Source organism: Notolabrus celidotus, chromosome 6 (assembly GCF_009762535.1).
Source record: "Notolabrus celidotus isolate fNotCel1 chromosome 6, fNotCel1.pri, whole genome shotgun sequence".
In the NCBI taxonomy this organism is placed as follows: Eukaryota; Metazoa; Chordata; class Actinopteri; order Labriformes; family Labridae; genus Notolabrus; species Notolabrus celidotus.
The window spans coordinates 113,892-135,144 of NC_048277.1; the positions used below are offsets into that span (position 1 = coordinate 113,892).

The 21,253-nt window shown below is 41.2% G+C and overlaps 1 protein-coding gene across 1 annotated transcript; it reads right to left on the reverse strand.

Moving 5' to 3' along the window:
- Window positions 1–16,253: 16,253 nt before the first annotated feature.
- On the reverse strand, window positions 16,254–20,555 carry LOC117813778 (schlafen-like protein 1). The gene is made up of 7 exons (XM_034684812.1): window positions 20,425–20,555; window positions 19,823–19,916; window positions 19,378–19,497; window positions 19,159–19,270; window positions 17,868–17,964; window positions 16,605–17,011; window positions 16,254–16,517 (listed from the first exon to the last, which is right to left on the reverse strand). The coding sequence occupies exons 3-7, from the start codon at window positions 19,491–19,493 to the stop codon at window positions 16,302–16,304; spliced, it is 948 nt and encodes a 315-aa protein (XP_034540703.1). The 5' UTR covers window positions 19,494–19,497; window positions 19,823–19,916; window positions 20,425–20,555; the 3' UTR covers window positions 16,254–16,301.
- Between the last annotated feature and the right edge of the window lie 698 nt (window positions 20,556–21,253).

The following is a 21,253-nucleotide window of genomic DNA, read 5'->3' on the forward strand; positions in this document are numbered from 1 at the left end:
CTTGATAACTAAGAGACACATTATCCACCATAAATTGAGTGGTCATTTGAACTTCGTCTTTAGACACAGCTAAATGACTGAACAAGTCTAATACACCTGAAGCTGTGTTTCATCTTGAGGTTAAATAATTAAAGCTCAAGTAATTTAAAAGTTAAAAAACACACTGTTCTCATTGTGTCTTGATCACAAATGTTCCTTGCTATTTCATTTTTTAACCACAGTCTCTCCCTGTGGCCATGTGCAGTTAGGTTTTATGCAAACATATGCTCCCTGCTCTGCGCTTTCATGTTCAGCTAAGATCTGAGATAGCTCAGACTTTGCTCAAAGCTGTTTAATGGTCTGAGACCTGTGTTTACACAGTCATGTGTAACAATACTTAACTAACAAGGAAACATTTTCCAGGAAAAGCTATTTGAGATCATGCTCACGTACAAGAATAATTTATTTGTTTTCCATGAGCTGTCCAAGGCAGGTTTTACCCGAAACATTTACACACAATTACACACAATTACAAGAGTAAGTATCAAACTTTAGTTTGATTAAACTCAAATAAATACATAAATAAATAAATAGAATAGAATATCTTTGTTGTCGTTGTTGCAAATAAAACGAAATTAAGTACAATCTTATTCCAGTGCAATGTTACAATGTTACAATGTTACAATGTAATTTAGCAGATGCTTTTATCCAAAGCGACGTACATACTAGAACAAGAACAACATAGGCAAAGATCTAGACAAGAGGAAACAAGATCAGTAAGAGTAACAAAGTGCTTCAAGTCCATTTGGGTGCAGGTACTGCCAAGCAGTGTAAAGGCAATGCACAAAAGTAAATTTTTTAAATTTTAGTAAGTTTTTTTTAATAAAGAACATCTACAATGAAGCAACCAAACCATTTAAGACCTTTCATTATCATCATCAACAATTAACATCACCACAATAATGACCAAAGTACCAAGTGCTGGGTCACTCCAGACCTGAACACAGATTCCCAGAGTAGAGCAGGAAAGTGCAAATAGGTAATATAATAAAAAAATAAAAAGATATGTGCTAAGAACATAGAAACTTCAGAGTTCTAAGAACACAGTTCTTCAGAATGTTGGATGCAGTTGAGGTCCATTTGAACAATGTCCACCAAGAAAAACATAAACAAGTTGACATACGGGAGATTTGCCAATCTTTTCTGTCTGCAAATGACAAAAGAGGTCACACTTTTGGAACCTTTGTATGATCTTAGCTAAATACTTTACATCTACTTATACACATCACATCACCATGAAGTGCTAAAAGTCTTCTTGTGTGTTTCCGATGTGATGCAGAGTCAGGAACAAACTGTGAGCTCCTTGAGTTGTGTTCTTTAACCTAATGCATCTTCACAACTGTCTACGAGGCACACTATCTTTCCATCGCTTTTATCTCAACGCTTCCTGTATTGTTCCCTTTTTTTCAGACTTCCAATCCTCATCTTTTGCTCTAATTAAATAGAATTATATAGAATAGAATAGAATAAAGTGCCAAAAAAGTTGTCAGTGTCGGTCCTCTGTGTATTACACCAGAACATAATAGTAGTCAATGATTGCAGACCATGCCGGCTCCGAGGCAAAACTATGAAAGAGGGAGATCATTTTCAGTTCATTTACAGAAAGTTCAATCATATAACATTCTTTTCCAAAAATTGCCTTATAAAGTTCCAGGGTCCTTCATCACCACAGTCAAACTCAGGGAGGGATGAAGCTTCACCATTCCATTGACAATAAATCCATGAGTTCTTTTAACCAATTGTCAATGTTAAAGCAATTTGGTCTACATATTTTCCTATTCATCATAATAATACGCTTCACTGACAAAAAGGCTAACGTGATGTTTCGTTGTGTGAGCATTGACTGTATGGTTCTTACTCTGGTGCCGAGAAAACTCAATCTTGAGATAACCTCATTCCAGAAACTCCTCAGGGAAGGACAGTGGCACAATAGGTGGATCAGTGTTCCTGTCTCGCCACAGCCATGCCAGCACAAATGTAAGAGGGAATTATTGATGTTCTTTAATCTGGTTGGCGTGATGTAAGTCCTATGTAAAATTTTGATTTTAATAATTTCATATCTAACACATTTAGATAAGGCTGTTATGTTTTTAAGAACAATCTCCCACTGTACAGTGGTCAGGGATATGCCCAAGTCACTCTCCCATTGGTGTTTGATGGAGGATAAGTTGTCCAAGGAGGCAGTGGAAAATAAACTCCATAGATTAGATACTAATCTTTTCCCTGAAGCAATCTCCCTGTGCCTTTTGCTAGGTCGTCACTGCAAATAAGAATTTGTTCTTAATGACTCACCTGGTTAAATAAAGGTTAAATAAATAAGATCTCCCTCAGTTTGCTATCCAACTCACCTTCAAGGCCTGTGGAGGTGCTTTTTGAAACAAGTAGCTCCACAATTGATTTTAGTTGTAAGTATGAGTATGAGAAAAAGTCAGCCTTACTTAAGTCAAAATTATTCTTTAACCCATTAAAAGGCACCATTTCAGCATCCTTCATGATCGTCTTAGTTGGTTTATTCCTTGAAGTTGCGATAATTTGTCATTCAGCGTTCTACCACCAGCTGTTAATAGGAGATTATTCCATAAAGTGCATGATGGTAAAGACAACCCATTGAAGGATAAACACTTCTGCCAGGTTTTTACAACCTCACATGAAAACTGGATTAAATAATTGTCTATTTCACAGTTGGTTTCTGGGTGAAACCATAAAGATGATAGCAACACAGACTTGCTATTTGGAGATTGGATATTTTCCTCGATCCATTTCCAACTGCCTGCCTCATTCTTGCATGTGTAGGCCCATAACAAAGGAAATCTAGCATTGAAAACAATAAAAACATCTGGAACTCCCAGTCCACCATTTTTCCTTGACATGGTCAATCTTTTAAAACAGATTCTGGGTTTCTTGTCCCTCCATAGGTAACCTATAAATAACTTGTGAATTTCTTTGAACCAATAAGGGGGGAATTGAAGTGGTAAAGCTGATATAAGAAATAATAGTCTAGGTAAAATATTCAACTTTATCACATCTGCCCTGCCCCATAAAGAAATAGGTAAGACTGTCCATCTTTTGACAACATCCCTGATCTTTTTAAGGAGGTGTGGGCCATTTAAATCAAAAATCTCTTTTATAGGAGTCTTAATGTTTAACCCAAGATATTTCATACCATGTGGTTTCCATTGATAAAGGGAGGAACCTAGGTGTGAAGAGAAGGTTGGGTGGTTGAAAGGGATGGCTTCACTCTTGTTGTAATGGAGATCCTGTGTATCCATGGTCGCATTGTTTACATACAAGATCAGCTGTTAGCATCCCGTAGCATGTCGATGCTAAATGATGCTAGGCCCGATGTTCCCTGCGAGCTGAGGAGAAGGAGGCAAGGATGACGTGCTGGTACTGAGGTGCAAGCTAAAAAAGACGACATGGACCTGTCCTTCCACCCACCGTTATGGGGAATGTAAGATCTATCTACGATAAGGTGGACGAGCTAACCCAGCACCAGAGGGAATACTGGCAGAGTAGCATCATGCTAACAGAGCTAACACCGGACACGAACGCCACATTGGAAGGATTTCACCTACTGTGGACGGTCAGGATACAGGAGAGCAAGACTCAACTAACTGGTGAAGAAGGTCAGCTCAGTCCTGGATCCTGGGGAGGTGGTGGCTGACAGGAGGATTATAGCCAGCTGTCGTCTCTGATGGACATTTTTTTCTTGTTGAAATTATTGCACTGTACACCTTCTTGTTTGCTGCTGTAACTCCATGAATTTCCCCATTGTGGGACGAATAAAGGAGTATCTCATCTTATTTATCTTGTAACCTGAGAACCTTCCATACGCATCGATTATTTTCATCACCTCAGGAATTGACAGACTTAGTTGTGATATTGTTTATAACAAATCATCAGCAAATAAACTTTATAATTTACTTTAAAATCATATCCCCCAATGTTGATACCAGTGATTTTTCTCTCTGCTCGTATAGCACATGTGAGAGGTTCAAGAGCCAGAATAAAGAGAGATGGTGAGGCTGGGCAACCCTGCCGGGTGGATCTTTGGAGTTGGACAGGTTCAGATACTAAGCCATTAGTTTTAATTGATGCAATTGGTTTGTTATAGAGGGTCTTCACCCAGTCAAGAATGACTGGTCCAAAACCAAACTTAGAGAGAACATAAAACAGGCTCGCCACTCTAACCTGTCAAAGGCCTTTTCAGCATCCAGCAATACGGCTATGGTTGGATGCTGAAGAGTGCCTGCTCTCTCCATGACATGGAAAAGTCTCCTCATGTTGTTGGGGGCCAGTCTGCCTTTAATGGACCCAACTTGATCGGGATGAATCAATGAGATGACAGTCTGTAAGCGCATAGCAAGGATTTTAGCAAAAAGCTTGTAGTCTTTATTTAACATACTTATAGGGTGAAAACTTGACATTTTTAAATGATCCTTGCCAGGTTTGGGCAACAAAGAAATGGTGGCTCGGTGCATAGTCAATGGCATGGATTGATCGGCTAATATATCATTAAATAATAAAGTAAGCACTGGAGATAATGTTTGTTGGAAATAGGAGTGACCCCAAATAGCCGAATATTGGACGATTCGTTCTAACGAGCCTTAGTCGACTGCCAATCTCATAGTTGAATATTTGCATATGAAATGTGGATCATTCCATTCAAACCATGGGGGTGCTCAATGTCTAATTTTACATTATTTTCCTGTTTCCCATAAAAATAGTGTCTCATATATCCTGTTTAAATATAAATATAGACTTATTTAATGTAATTCTGAGAACAGCTCTTGAAGTGTTAAATCTCCTTAAAGTGGTAATTAAATCTCCCCTGGTAATTAAAGGTGGACTCTCCCATTTAGCGGGACCTGTGGAGCAGACGTACCTCAGCTGGCCTTTAAATCTTTCTACGTTCATGGCAGCTCAAAATGTCAGAAATAAAACTTCAGTTGATCCTAAAAAATAGTGATGAAGATGAGGAGCAGCTTCATGAAGAGGGCTGTGAGATCAAGGATTACCGGACCACACAAAAACTGTACGGGGCCAAAAGAACCAGGAGGGATACCCAAAGCTGTCCGAAGCCTCAAAAACAATCCACAACATCCCATCCACCTCCACACCATCAGAGAGGATATTCTCAAAGACAGGATTTACAGTCAACACAGGAGCGCACTTCTGCCCGTACACACAATGGTTTTCCTCACGTACAATTTGAAAAGACTCAAGCGGACAAAGACGTGATGAAAGACTGTTTTAAAAGGTTCTGTTAAGAGATTTAAAAACCCTTTAGCTGGTTCAGGTTTGATTTAGAACATTATACAAATGTTTAGCCTTAAGTTGGACAAACTACCCTCCACAGTGCTGCTCTCCTCTGTGTGAACACTGTTTAAATATCTCCTGATTCCTTATTCTATAGTGGAGCGTTGTTCCATGTTTAACTGATGGTGGCCTTATTTGAGTTTTCTCTCCATCACCTCGTTGTTTTTGCAATATAGATTTAAAAAATCTCAGTTTTATGCTTATAATATTCTGTTGTCCATTTTACTTTAAGCTACGAGTCTCTTAATTCTAAATGGTTATGTGTAATATTGTCATGCGGTCACCATCATGCAGACTTTGGGTCAATAAGGAAAAACAACAAACATTCGACTATTCGTCGACTATGGGCAAAATCGGATGAATCAGATTCGACTAAGCAAACCCTTAGTCGGACTCACCCCTGGAAACATTAATAAAAATGTAATAGAAAAGCCATCAATGCCTGGTGCTTTCCCTGTTGGGAAGGCTTTCAAAGCTGCAATTATTTCAGACTCACTAACAGGTGTCTCTTAACTTTCTCGATCCTCTTCTTTAAAGGTTGGTAAGGAAATGTCCTAACAGAATGATTCTATATCCTTTTCATTTATAGAACCTTCTGTCTGATAAAGATTAGAGTAAAAATCTCTGAAAGCTGTGTTGATTAGTGTTTGTTCAAAAATGACTGCACCCGCACTTTCACATATAGAAGGTATTGATTGACGACTCTGCTATTGTTTTTTCATTTTGCCTGCTTTGCCGCCACTTTCAAAATATTTGCGGCGCAGTTTGAACAGTGCAAATGCTGTTTCCTCATGTATAATTGATTGTAGCTCTGCTTGACAGATCATCACTGCATTGTTTAGTCTTCTGTCACTACTGGGGCAACAGTCTTTGTAGGGACTGAGTCAGGTTTACCATTACCAATTTTTATCTTTCCCCCATACACACATCTCATATCCTTATCATTCCACTTGTGTTGGTCAAAAGTTCAAAGGTGTCTTTGTTTTTTAGGGCGGCTCAGTGGGTAGAGTTGGTCGTCTATCAATCAGAAGGTTGGCGGTTCAATCCCAGCTCCGGCAGTCACATGCTGAAGTGTCCTTGAGCAAGACACTGAACCCTGAATTGCTCCCTCTGTTGTTCAGAGGTGTGTGAATGTGTACGAATGAGATTAGCTAGCACTGATGGTCCCTCACTACATAGCAGCCTCTACCATCAGTGAGTAGAAAAGCGCTATATAAGAACAAGTCCATTCAAGTCCAGTCCATGAAGTCTGCAAAATAAAGGCACTGAATGTTGTTCAAAATAACTTGCATATTGTTTTTTCCATCAAAAAAATAGGTTGGCAGCCAGGTTTGACTTGGTGTTTATACTTGCAGTCACATAATATGTACTGCATATAATATATGAAGTGAACTATACGATAGTCAGATGTTGAGACTACACTGCTGTGATTAAGTGCTACAATAAAACAGAATTGTTGTCAAAATGAAGATGGATATGTAGAATCAAGTGTTAAAAAAAAAAAAAAAAAGTTCTAGATGGTATCATACTTCTTTATTTGCCATCAGTTTCACGTGAGATACTTCATACTTTCTGAAATGGATGTCATTTCTGTCTTTATGACTCTTGTTATTATAACAGAAATCACATCATTTTAATGTCAAACAGCAATATTCCAGGAGCTGTGCCTCATAGTATGGGTAGGTAGTTCTTAAAAGAGCCCTTTTAAATATGCTTGTGCACTACATCATCTCCTGCCATGGGACACTTCATCCTACAGAGGAGGAGGAGGATGTTAAGGTCTCCCAGCATGGATGGCTTTCTTTGATGAGGTGTTGGCTGCAGGTCCCAGGCCAGACAGATGCTCCACCTCACCTCACGGCTTGCCACAGTGAAGACCTCAATACATGAACTGTTAACCAGGCTCCTGTATGAATCACCTGTGGTACCTGCAGCACAGGAAACATTTAACCTGAGTGACTGATGGAGAAGACAGTTTGTATTGTACCCAGTATCTGTTGGGTTGGTAGTGATACACTGCTCAAAAAAATAAAGGGAACACTTAAAAAGTACAATGTAACTCCAAATCAATCACACTTCTGTAATATCAACCTGTCCAGTTAGGAAGCAACACTGATTGTGAATCAATTTCTCCTGCTGTTGTGCAAATGGAACAGACAACAGGTGGAAATGAGAGGCAATTAGCAAGACAACCCCCATAAAGGAATGGTTCTGCAGGTGGAGGCCACAGACCATTTCCCTGTCCTCATCCTTTCTGCCGGATTTTGGTCACTTTTGCATTTTACCAGTGCCCTCACCACTAGAGGTAGCATGCGGCGGTGTCTGCAACCCACAGAAGTTGCTCAGGTAGTGCAGCTCATCCAGGGTGGCACATCAATGCACGCTGTGGCAAGAAGGTTCGCTGTGTCTCCCAGCACTGTGTAAAGAGCATGGAGGAGATACCAGGAGACAGGCTGGTACACCAGGAGACATGGAGGGGGCCGTAGGAGGACAACAACCTAGCAGCAGGACCACTATCTGCTTGTTTGTGCAAGGAGGAACAGGAGGAGCACTGCCAGAGCCCTACAAAATGACCTCCAGCAGACCACTAATGTGCATGTTTCTGCTCAAACTGTGAGAAAAAGACTCCATAAGGGTGGTATGAGGGCCAGACGTCCACAAGTGGGGACTGTGCTCACAGCCCAACACCGTGCATGCTGATTGGCATTAGACAAAGAGCACCAGGATTGGCAGGTTCGCCATTGGCGCCCTGTACTCTTCACGGATGAGAGCGGGTTCACACTGAGCACATGTGACAGACGTGACAAAGTCTGGAGACGCCGTGGAGAACATTCTACTGCCTGCAACATCCTCCAGCATGACCGGTTTGGCGGTGGGTCAGTAATGGTTTGGGGAGGCATCTCCTTGGATGGATCCTCAGACCCATTGTAAGACCATATGCTGGTGCAGTGGGTCCTGGGTTCCTTCTGATGCATGACAATGCCCGACCTCATGTGGCTGGAGTGTGTCAGCAGTCCACAATGAAGGCATTGATGTTATGGACTTGCCTGCCCATTCCCAAGACCTGAATCCAATAGAGCACCTCTGGACATCATGTCTCGTTCCATCCACCAACGCCACGTGACACCACAGACTGTCCAGGAGTTGATTGATGCCCTGATCCAGGTCAGGGAGGAGTTCCCTCAGGAAAACATCCATCGTCTCATCAGGAGCATGCCCAGACATTGTAGGGAGTGCATACAGGCACGTGGAGGCCACACACACTACTGAGCCTCATTTTGAATTGTCTTGAGGAATTTCCACAGAAGTTGGATCAGCCTGTGATCTGATTTTTCACTTTGATTTTGAGTATGATTCTGAATCCAGACCTCCATGGGTTAATGATTTTGATTTCCATTGATCATTTTTATGTTATTTGGTTCTCAACAAATTCCACTTTGTAATGAATAAAGATTTTCAACTGGAATATTTCATTAATCGAGATGTAGGATGGGTTGTTTAAGTGTTCCCTTTATTTCTTTTAACAATGTATATAATCTTACATCTACACAGTAGTGGATTATAAACTTACAAAAATGACACTGTTTGAACTTAATTGTGCATAATTTACAGCTCTTCATTTATTAATCTGACTTCATTTGAGTATTGAGTATTAACAGACCCAATTGATCTGAAATTAATTTACTGTATAAAAAAGAACATGTAAACAAGGGGAGGTTTATAATCATGTGAGCAGAAATAAAAGGCGTTGGTTCAGGATGACATACCTACACAGTGAGAGCTTTTTCAGCATCATTGTGACAGAAACAACGTGTGTTTAAGGGCCCCTGTCGTAAATTACGGTTTGACTCCCGGAGCGACCCGGTGTGACTCACCTGAGACAGGTAGACAGGCATGCTGCAGCCGGGATAGTCCTGAGCTCGTCAAGCTGGGACAACGTCAGCCTCAAGAAGCTCTGGAAGCGTATCTGCTCTGGCCGCAGCTCCAGGGGAAGACAGTGACGGTTGTGACAGCAAACATGAAGGCGTTTTGATCTGCAACGAATTTGAGACTTCCACAATAGATTAAACAGCAGTAACAAGTAACTTCAGTCATACCTGATGACAGAACTACAAGGCAAAAACAAACGCTGATGGTATCTAGGAGACAGACCCCTCCTCTCGCTCGTGTCGCTGTCGTGTTCAGAGGAGCAAATATTCGCTTCACAAAAAGAGTGAATGATATTCACGCAATTTTTCATTCACATTTGGTGTGTACGCACCATTAATCAGCCATCCCCGTGCAGCTTAGCTGGCTGATCGACAATCACTCACAGCTTGTGCTGCTGTTGCTTGAGCTAAGTCAACCACACCATTATAACCTTCCAAGATGTGTGTCTCAGAGCTGAGAAAAAGTACAGAACCGAATATGTAACAAGAAACTCAAATCAGAAAGAGGAAGCAGGCAGAGAGCTGTGTTAGAGATTGGGAGAGTGAAAGTGAGTCTGCAGAGTTGAGTTTGAAGGTAAAATATTTGCTAAATAAGTCCTGCACTGATGTTAGGAGCACATCTCTGACCATTCAAAGACAAAACTGGTGATAGAAATCAAACAGGAAGAAATCATCAAACGGAACATGATGTTTGTGACAGTTTATCCTGTAGACTCATCTATTCAAAGCTATTTGGAAGATTTTCCTCATCAAATATCATTTACTGCATGGACTTTGTTGAACTCATTAATGGAGAGGCCGGTGCATGTTGTGAATGGTTGTGTTGCAGTAGATAAATGGACAGGCAGGGGCCCTGGCAGGGGAACACAGAGCAGGCAGATTCATGGCCAGACAGTAGAAAACTGTCAGCCTCCAGGCAACATGAGAGATCTCAAAGCTCTAAACGTCCATCCTCGCGTCGGTTCCTCACATCTCTTCCTCGCGTCTTAGTCCCGCCCACCAGAGATGCGAGGAAATGAAACCAGAGGAGAGAGGAGAGAGGAGATTTGTATTTAGAGAAATGAGACGTCCTCATCCGGAGCGTCACGTGAAGCGACGTCGGTTTGTGATGACGGCTTTAACAGCTGTTTGTGTCTACACACATGTTCACTGTAATAACTCTGATAGATATAAACAGTAACAGAGCTCTGTCTCTGTGTTTATCTGTTTAACACACCTGTTTAACACACAACTGTTTAACACACATGTTCACTGTAATAACTCTGATAAATATAAACAGTGACAGAGCTCTGTCTCTGTGTTTATCTGTTTAACAAACACCTGTTTAACACACAACTGTTTAACACACATGTTCACTGTAATAACTCTGATAAATACAAACAGTGACAGAGCTCTGTCTCTGTGCTTAACCTGTTTAACACACACCTGTTTAGCATGTTCACTGTGATAACTCTGATCAATATAAACAGTAACAGAGCTCTGTCTCTGTGTTTACATGTTTAACAAACACCTGCATATGAAGAGAATCTGCTCTCTGTTTATTCTGTCCTGAAGCATCGCGGATCGATTCACCGGTAAAATGCCTCATTATTAAATTCAGTGGCGGCTGGTGGAGTTTTCTCCAGGGGGGGCTATAACTCAAAAATAGTACATGTTTGCTTGCTTTTTGGTAAATGTCTGGGGTATCACACCAGTGTATTTACATACACGAAAACAGCAAAAGCAACATTATAATGTAATGTACTGTTCTAACTTTTGTACATAAATTTTGCTCTTCTTTCCTTGAGAGAAATACATTTCTCAATGACTCTATGGTTAAAGTCAGCGATGCTTTTAACAAGTTTATTCTCCATAGAGAGCACGGCCAATTCATTGAGACGATCCTGTGACATTGTGTTCCTGAGGAAGGTCTTGATTCTCTTCAGTGTTGAGAAGCACCTCTCAGATTCAGCAACATTCATTTGATTGTCTTGCTGCATCACCTGTAATAGATAAGTGACCATGGTGATGGTGTCTCGTGACTGTAGTATTCAGGCTGCCACTGGTGCAGTAGGCTAAATAGCTTCAGTAGATCATTGATTAATAAGATTTGTGTTTACCATTTGTATAAGCTGTGTAAGCTAATCATTGTCTCAGTACTTATTGAAAGAGGTTTAGATATTATTCATGTATCACCAATTAATGTGTGTGTAGTAATGACATTACATGCTCGCCAGCAGAGGGCGCTGTTACACTGTGTATAATGCTTGTTAACAAATAATCTGTCAAATAATAGCATTACTATTCCTGCCAGTTTAACTTTTCTGAAAAGTTCTATAAATCAGTAATACCTGTCTTTATCCATGATGGGTCAGATCCTGATGTTTGGAAAAGGAGGCAGGGAAAGCAGACTAACGCATTAGCATCACTGCATGTAGTTAGCCTTGTTGCTAAACCAGGTCCTGGAAACAGACCGGGTGTATTGTCTCCTTCTGTCTTTGGACTGATGATTAATGTTGATGTTCGGCTGATCAGGTCCACGCTCTTTCACGTGGAGCTTCTCCTGATATGTTCTCCTCTCAAAAGGTGATGTTTTGAGTGACTTCACTGAGTTATTTACTTTCTCTGCGTCTCTGTCCGATCGTCTCCTACTCCCACGGCTCGAGCTGTCAATCAGCCGCGCTTGATGACAGACGGCTGTGACGTCGGCCCCATGACAGGAGGGTGGTGGTATGTAAATCAAGCTGCATTCAGCTCTGGGCGCAGGGAAGGTGCGCCCCGACACGGTCCTATCTCTTGTATTGAAGAGGAGCTACTGCGCATGTACAACTTTTAACGAGAGTCTATGGCCAAAGATTTCTGCGCCCCGGAGGAAAACCGGAGAAAACCAGTCTATGGGGAAAACCCATGGGGAACATACGTCACCAATCAGACAACACAGATGAACGAAACAGCTTTGCTAATAATTATTTAACTATACAATATTAATCTTGCTCATTTTAAAATATATATATATATACAGTTCAGAATATTATTTATTATTTATTTATTTATTTATTTTTTAATGTCTTGTGGTGGGTGGTGGGGCGGCGCCCTAGCGCCCCTATTGGCCAGCCGCCACTGATTAAATGATTTATTACCTCAAGGGAAAATATTTACCATGCAACTCTTTTCAAACCCTGTGCTCATTTGTGATCAGCCTCATATGACACTTTACTTTAAATATAACAAGCGTTTTTACTAACAGACAAACTTTACTGTCAGACTACTCTTCATGAAGCAAAGGAGATCAAACGGGGAAACTAACAGGAGGAATAACTGATCATTAATATCAATTCTATCTGATATTAAACTCTATTACTCTATTTCATTAGACAGTGAATCTGACAAAAACAATCAGATATAACATAATCCATCCTCTGCTATATTGAATTTATGATTTTGTGTTCAGTATTTTGTGTTTAAAACTCACATCAAACACTTTTTGATCTCAGCTCATCACATACAAACTGTTTAGAAACCAACGTATGTTTATGGTCTGTTTCAGGACACCCTTAGTGACTGTTTTAAGGTCTGTTTCAGGGCACCCTTAGTGACTGTTTTAAAGGTGACATATCATGCAAAATTGACTTTTTAATGGTTCTCTACCTGAAATATGTTTCCCTGGCATGTCTACAAACCCCCCGAGAATGAAAAAAATCCATTCTGCCCCTGTTCTGATTTCTCCACCTTTCTGTAAATGTGTGTGAAACGAGCCGTTTCAGACTTCAGTGTTTTTGTTACGTAACAACAATATCCGGTCTGTCACGGAGTCAGAGCTCTGAGCTTGTTCAGCCCATAGACTGTATAAAATAATACTGAATCCCTCCTCCGTTTTTCATTACCTGCACAAATGTGTGCTAACAAGGAGCTTAGGAGGGAGGCATGCTAGTTGTAGGCTGTCTTAATAAACACAAAGGTCGGTTTTACTCCCCACGTCTGCAGATTTGAAGATCTAGTGGATGATTTTTATTTATCATGGATAAGTGCTAGCGCTAATTAGCATAGCCACGTAGCTACATGTTCATAGCTGTAGCTGTAGCTGTGTACCAAGACACGTCGACATACTGACAAATAAAACAACAAGAAACACTAAATCTGTGACCAATCCTTCATAAAAGGTCCTGCTGCCTTCTGGCAGAGGTCGGTTTTACTCCCCACGTCTGCAGATTTGAAGATCTAGTGGATGATTTTTATTTAACATGGATAAGTGCTAGCGCTAGTTAGCATAGCCACATAGCTACATGTTCGTAGCTGTGTACCAAGACACACGTCTACATACTGATAAATAAAACAACAAGAAACACTAAATCTATGACCAATCCTTCAGAAAGGTCCTGCTACAGGCGCCTCTCCGTCAGGATCAGATTCTGGATCAGATTCAGAGGGTTGAAGTAATGTGATCTCTGAGCAGCCGTGTATATTCAGCCAACATGTAAACATTAGATCAACGTGCTGGAGAGCCGAGGCACATCCACTTCCTGAGGGGGCGTGGTCAGAGGGAAAACAGAGTGTTCTGATGAGGAATGAAGAAGAGGGATTTTCAGGCATGCCAAAATCTGATTTCAAAGTGTTTTTTGAGCATTAACTTTAAAGACATGTTTTGGGGACCTCTTAGACCAATATATATTGATGTAAAAAGCGTGATATGTCCCCTTTAAAGTCCGTCTTTTCTCTGTTATTATACTCAGCTGGTGTTAAGTTTCGGTTAAGTCTGAGCCGCTGCAGTGTCCAATCAATGAGTGATATTCGATAAGGGGGCGTGTCTGTCAGAGAAAAGACTTCGGCAAAGTCTGCTCTGGTGTTTCCTCGGTTACCCCTCCTCCGATCAGTCTCCTCGCTCCTCCAGCAGAGTTTTGGGAGAGAGTGCGGGAGTGGGAGAGAGAGCTTTGGGACGCAAGTTGAAATGGCGCGTCAGTAACTAATTCTGGTTCGAGCGAGGGAGCGAGGAGCGAGGGAGCGAAGGAGCGAGGAGCGAGGATCGAGGAGCGAAGGAGCGAGGAGCGAAGGAGCGAGGAGCGAAGGAGACTGTGGTTTAGAGCTTTGAGATGCACCCCTGGAGGTAATGCAAGCAATCCCCCCCAACCCGCTCCTCTTCTTCCTCTCTTTCTCCTTCTTTTGCTCTATCACTCTGCCCCACCCCGTCTTTGTGACTCATCAGCAGAGCCTTAATCACCAATGAGTGGGCACAGCTTTCACTTTCCACAAGCAGAGGAGCAGGGAAAAAAACTATGCTGGTGCCCTGTTGCCCCCTGCTGGAGGTTGAGTCACATTGCAGTCAGATCCACATGGTCACATTAGATGTAATGAGCTTCCTGTCTGCATTTATCCACTTCTGAGGGAGAACTCAACCATTTTACACATCAGAGCCAATTTACAAACAGAGACCGGGAAGAGAAGTGACTGTGCAGCTTTAGTTTTAGACTCTTACACATAGTACAGTCACTTTATGTGTTTGATACTATACTTATAAAACTTAATGTATGTAGGTTTGGGTAACCAAATCAATGAGTTAAAGAGATCAATACACAGCTGTGTCAAAGATTGGATTCTGATCTGTCAGCAATCACGAGCAGCACATTCCCCCTCTGCCTGTTGACACTGTGATAAAAGCGTTAGTGTGGTCTCAGGCTGGTCTTGAGAGTGGGGAAATAATGACAGTCAGCGGGCGCAGATGTGAGAGCAGCCCGAGGAGCTACTGGACCCCAACCAACTCTGAGAGGGAGAGGAGCAACATCCTGTCCTGTGATCCAGAGCTGGAGAGAGCATCTCTCAGCTGCTGTTTTCTACAGAGTGACTGAAACCAGAAGAGGTAGAGATAACAGACACAATGTTCAAAGATGAGACGTTTGACTCATTTATGTTTAAAAGTGAGTCAATGTCAAAGTGAAGAAGGAGAGCTGAACGAGGTCAGAAATGTTAGCATAAATGTTCTTGCAGGAGTCCTGTTCACCTTGTCTAACATTTCTGTCAATTGAAATGGTCAGTTTCATGTGGATTACTATTAATAAGAAGGCTCATGGTTGAGCTTGGCCATGAATTCACATGCTTAGTTTAATGTTGATTCATCCTAAAGAGAGGTGGATGAGAAAACTGCTGCCATTGGAGTGTCACCGACCATGGAATCAAAAGGAACATTTTCTAAGCTGTATAAATAAATCACTTGAACCAGTATTTTGTGTCACCTTGTTCATGTCTTTAGTTGTTATTTGGGTAATTAGCAGGATAATGCATAGTGAGCTTACAATCCTGAAAGGGTGGGACAAGACCCCTTGTCTTTAGATCTGGGTCTGTCAGGATTCTGACACATCAGTTTAAATCGGCAAGGCCAGTGATGTTGTTGGGATGGAGCTTGACTCTCTGGCTGTAGAGTCATCCACCACCCTCTCCACAACGTGCTGGTGAATCACAGGAGCACACTCAGTGCATGACTCATCCCCCCCTAAATGCACTACAGAACACCACAGGAAGTCATTCCTGCCTGTGGCCAGCAGACTCTACAACTCCTCCCTCTGATCACTGAGCAATAACCGTGCAATACACTGTGCAATACTTTAACATCCTTGTGTACACCTCCTTAATTCCCAGCCTTTTTGTACATAGATAATTCTAACTATTCTGAGCTTTTTATATAATTTAGTATTCTTTTATTTTGTTTGTATTTATATCTTATTTTATTCCTTCTTCTATTAATATTTCAACTTTTTTTCATACTGTTTGTAAGAGCTCTGTAATGAATGAATTTCCCTCCCCAGGATAAGTAAAGTATTTCTGATTCTGATTCTCATAACCAGCCATTCACTTAACATTATTTCTTACCTATAAAGCTCTGTTTCACAGATGGTCACTCCGTTAGGATTACATAGTATGTATATTACATGTACTTCAGTATATATAAATGATTACATCAGTTAAAACTAGTTTTACTGAGAGTAATAGTTCTGAGGCTGAAAGCTTCTCTTTGTTTTTTATTTGGTGTTTGCGTGACAGAAGAATTCACATCTCTCTGTTTTCAGACTTCAACCTGCCTACGGTGCCCCTAGCTGCTCTGGTATATGGAGTACTCGCAGGAGTCTGGGAAACGCTGGCTGTGGACTCCATTCTGATATTTTGCAATGCTATGATCTTATCCATCATGCTTCTGTGGTCCACAAAGTGGTTTTCTCTGGACAAGACTTGACACACAAAGTGAGTCATCAAATAAGGAAACTTCTGTAATACAAAAAGCATGTTAGTGCTCCAATATATTAACATGCAAACATGTAATTCTAAAATGACAAATATAAAAGAACTACTGACCTGTCTGTACCACTCTATGATGACAGGTAGATCCAGTGGACACTGCACACTTGCGTCCCGTCTTATAAGCACCCTCCCTGTGCCTGAGGTGTAGAGGACGGGCTCAGATGAGCCTGAAGGAGCTTTGAAAGTGAGGCACAGCACCCTGAGGTTATGCTCCGACTGTCCAGGCTTCACCACAGGCAGGAAACTTAAACTGTAGTTGAAGGGAAAGAGAGCAGGCGTGAAGGCAAGCATCACAATGTCCAACTGCTGTCGGGTCTCATCCTCGCTTTTGTGGCTGAAGGGCACCCCTCTAACGAAGCCGTCATCATTCACTCCCACCACTAGACTTCCTCCATCGCTGTTCAGGAAGGCACAACCGTATCTCAGTACATCTGCCTTGAAAAAGTTCTTCATGTAACCTCCTGAAGGAAGTAAAGAAATCAGACACATTAGCTTATCTGCAGCTTGACTTTCAACAAGTTAAAACCAGACTAAGGTAGAGGAGTTTATTCTTACTACAAAAAATGCCATAAATTCATGTTGTTGATTTGATCTCTCCTGCAGTGTTGGTGCATTTCAAGTTGCCAGTAAGACCAAAAAGAATTACTAGAACATGTAAAAGTCAGTCTTTGCCCATCAGGCTATAGACAAGAATGTTAAAAATAAAAGTATTATTTAGGAACTTAAAGGTACAGTGTGTAAATTTAGTAGCGTCTGTTTTAATATAACAGACTTGATAGAAATGGAATACAATATTCCTAAGTGTGCTTAAATTAGTGTTTAATCAGCTGAATACAAAAATCTTTTTAGTTTTGTTAACTCCGAACAAGCCTTTAATATCATAAAGAGCTGGTCTCCTTCCAAGCTGGCTCAGAAAAGATAAACTTTACCCCATGGATGTATTTTTCATTTAGCTGAAAATCCTGGTCGTCAAAGTAAGAAGAAGAATCAAATAAAACTAGCATGTTAATTTGGGACCTTAATTGCAGTCAGCGTATAATGCAGCCAGTCCTGAAAACATACCAAGTAGCATTGCCTTTGACTCTTAGAGGTTCAATGTAAAAGAAAACATATTTGATGGAACAAGATACTTTTGCAGTGTTGCTGTTAGCATGCTACATTTCTCTGGGGAGTGGTTTCACAGTAATAAGACTTAATTTAAAATAGCTCACTAAGCTATTTTATAAGTAGCTTGTCCCATACTGTCAATCAAACACCAAAAGACTCAAATGTTAAACATGGTTAGCCTGTTCAGTGTGTATTGTGTTGTTAACTCACCTAAACCTGCTTTGAACTCGATGGTGCGAGTCTCATTGCCAACATAAGCTCCATAGTCGAGCCACTTGCTCTTGGTGATGTCCTGATGTAATACTAGCTGTTAGAGGAATCAAAGCAGAAGAGTCGGTGAGATTAGGTCAGAGAAATCACAAAATGTACCATGTCCAGCACTGGGTTGCACCAGCTGTGCGTAAGTTCAAGCGTAGCTTAGTTTGAACATATTTTGTTTTGTTTGTGTTTAGAGCTTCTTCTGCACTATAGATTCTGCTGCTTCTTGAAGCAGCTGCCATCATGAAAGCTTTTATCCCAAAGAATCAAAAATTTTGACTTAGGACAGGAATTCAAAGGCCTTAATCACCCTCTTGACATAGGCCATTGTCCTAAAGGGCATAAAGAGCATAATCCTTTCTACTAAGGATTAAGGCGATTTTACCAGAGGTGGCCAGAATCATCAAGAGATGATTTAGGCCACCAACTCATTTTCGTCAAAAAATGACTTAGGCCATCATTTTAATAGGCTGACGAAACGTTTTCAGCTTAAAAAAAAGGGGGTTTGGGGTTTAGGTAAACTTTAAGGGAATGTCCAGTGCTCTGTTTCAAAGCATGCCCATCAATCAGGGGTCTCAGTTTCACTGTTATAAATGTTGAGGCACACATAGGCTGCACTTTGTCCAACCTCAAAACCAAAATCTTTTTTAAAACACTAAAAGAAATGGATCAAAACTTTGCTGAAATAAGAAACAACCATTAAAATGTCTGAGGCCAGATTGATCATTTTTGATGCGTTCAAGGAAGTCTGGAAATCTGAACGCTAGTTTGCTTTAGATATGCATATTTTAAGTTAAAATTTTTGAACTCACATGTATGAGCCAAATAAAGCATTATCACATCATTTGAATGTGACAGATGCTTGTTATTGAATTACCACAAAACTTTGTTAATATCGGGTAGCGCTGTAGCCTCACAGCTAGAAGGTTCCTGGTTCGAATCCCCAGCCGAACTGTGTGGAGTTTGCATTTGCTCTCCGTGCATGCGTGGGTTATCTCCGGGTACTCTGGCTTCCTCCCACAGTCCAAAAATATGCTTACCAAGTTGATTGATGACTCTAAATTGCCCGTAGGTGTGAGTGTGAGCATGAACGTGAATGGTTATCGGTCTTTCAGTGTTTGCCCTGTGATAGGTTGGCGACCTGTCCAGGGTGTACCCTGCCTACTGCCCTGTCACTGTTAATAATCATCACTGTTACGAGACATTACACAGACAGCTCCACCATTATCACTCCAGAGCTCACCTCTACTGATGTTGTCAGGATTGACTCAGTCTGGGGTTGGACTGGATTTGAACCGGAGGACCAAGACCTGGAGCTGTTCCTGTTTCTGGTTTTACGGCGAACACGATTCCTCCTAGGGGGACAGCCCAACAAGTCAAAGCTTGGATGTCGGTTTCTGAGTCAGTGTCTGAGCAGACTCTACACCATGTTTGCACTGTGCCCCAACAAAGTGAAAGTTACCTTCTGCCTGACATGACTTCTCGGGTGTTGGATAAACCAAAACATGTTCTTGGTTTCATCCTCTGCCTTTTCTTCCGTTTCTTAGTTGCTCTTCGTCTCATAGATGGATGATTCATTATGCTGGGAAAGAAAAAGGTTGATACTGAATCAAGGTGGAGAGCTGAGAGTCCTTGAGCTCTAACAATGAGATCTTTAAAAATACAGTTAGTTGTTCTAGAAGCTTATTGTGTGATATTCAGCAGAACATACACAGTGTGAGATGATAAAAGTAGAGCGTGCTAAATAGATAAACACAAGGAGACTTGATAAATCATAAAGTCAAGGCTGATAAACAATGATCAATCAAAGCCCTGAGGTGTGGCGTGGCGAGGGAGCAGGGCTGCTGCCGCTGATGACAGAGCTTATGAGTGTGTGCAAACATGCAGCAGTGAACCCAGCAACTTACCTTTCTCTGCTGCTCTGCTGAAAGTCAACCTGTGTGTGCTATGAAAAAGTCAGTCTGGGCCTCAACACTGAGAGAATCCTCTCCTGCACCAGTCCTAATTAAGATGCATTACAGAGCAGAACACTCCGTTAGCAACAGAATGTAGAAATACACGTGCTGTTGTTTTCTTTTACTTTTCAGTCTGTACTGTCAGGCTATGTTGTTTTTGAAAATAACACACAAGATGTAAGCTAATGATTCAAGCTAATCTTAAACGTTTGACTCTGACTCTTTAAAATAAATCAAACAAAGCTGGAGAAACAGACCTAAAATCCCTGACCACAGGTGAACCAGTAACTAAACTAAAATATCAGTTCTTTGTTTCTAATTAACCTCAATGAACATTCAAAAATATCACAACAGAGAGTGCTGCTGAACATCAGCAGATATATGACTGGGTTATCACTGTGAGGCTGCTGGCCGAACGTCAAAGATAATCAAGTGATGCATATAATCACAACACCCAACCTGTAGTGTAACATTACTGTCATATAACAGATCTACAAGCAGCATAAAACAGTAAAAAGTCATAAATAACATCAATTAAATCATAAAAAACATACCTGGTCCTCTGCTTACAACTTCTGCTCCCAACCTGACTGAGATTGAACCGTTTCCAAGCAACCCATAAACAGTTTCCTGCAGATACCTCATCTGTGTTTACTTTAACAGAACTGTTGTTTACATTTAACTGTGTTCCTAATTTAGATTGTTCTACAGCTGAGATTCTGTTTCCTAGTGCAGCGTATAAATTTAATCATCACATTTATTTTTCATCACATTTCTTATTGTGAGTTTGTCCTCCTGTCTATTTTAGATGCTGTGCGTGCTTTGACATGATGACATGGCAACAAGTCCTCCAATGTAGTTGGATGCATCAGGAAGGGTGAGGAGGCTGAGTACAGGGCTGTAGTGGGCGACTTTGTCACATGGTGCGAGCAGAACCACCTCCAGCTCAATGTGACAAAGACCAAGGAGCTGATTGTGGATCTGAGGAAGAACAAGGCACCAGTGACCCCTGTTTCCTTCCAGGGGGCCACTGTGGACATTGTGGAGGACTACAAATGCCTGGGGGTGTACTTGGACAATAAACTGAACTGGATCAGGAACACCGAAGCCGTCTACAAAAAGGGCCTGAGCCGCCTCTACTTCTTGAGGACACACATACACACACATTTCTTGGTTATGTGGCAAGGCGAGCAGTGATGTGCAAATACGGGCAACGCCACCTGGGGACTTACACCCCAGGATGTAAACCAAGTAAACTAAACACAGAAAAGGGGCACGCGGTTCGAATTAATCCACTGGACAAGAGAACGTGATTTCAAAATATTAAAATACTTTATTATACAGTTATTTAAAACAGGCTAAATGAGAGCAGACTAAATAAGG

Coding starts and splice junctions, on each gene's coding strand:
- LOC117813778 (XM_034684812.1), bottom strand. CDS start 19,493: ATGAATCATCCATCTATGAGACGAAGAGCAACTAAGAAACGGAAGAAA. Junction 17,012..17,867: donor CGAGTTCAAAGCAGGTTTAG/GTGAGTTAACAA, acceptor TACTTCCTTCAG/GAGGTTACATGAAGAACTTT. Junction 16,518..16,604: donor TCATAGAGTGGTACAGACAG/GTCAGTAGTTCT, acceptor TTTGTATTACAG/AAGTTTCCTTATTTGATGAC.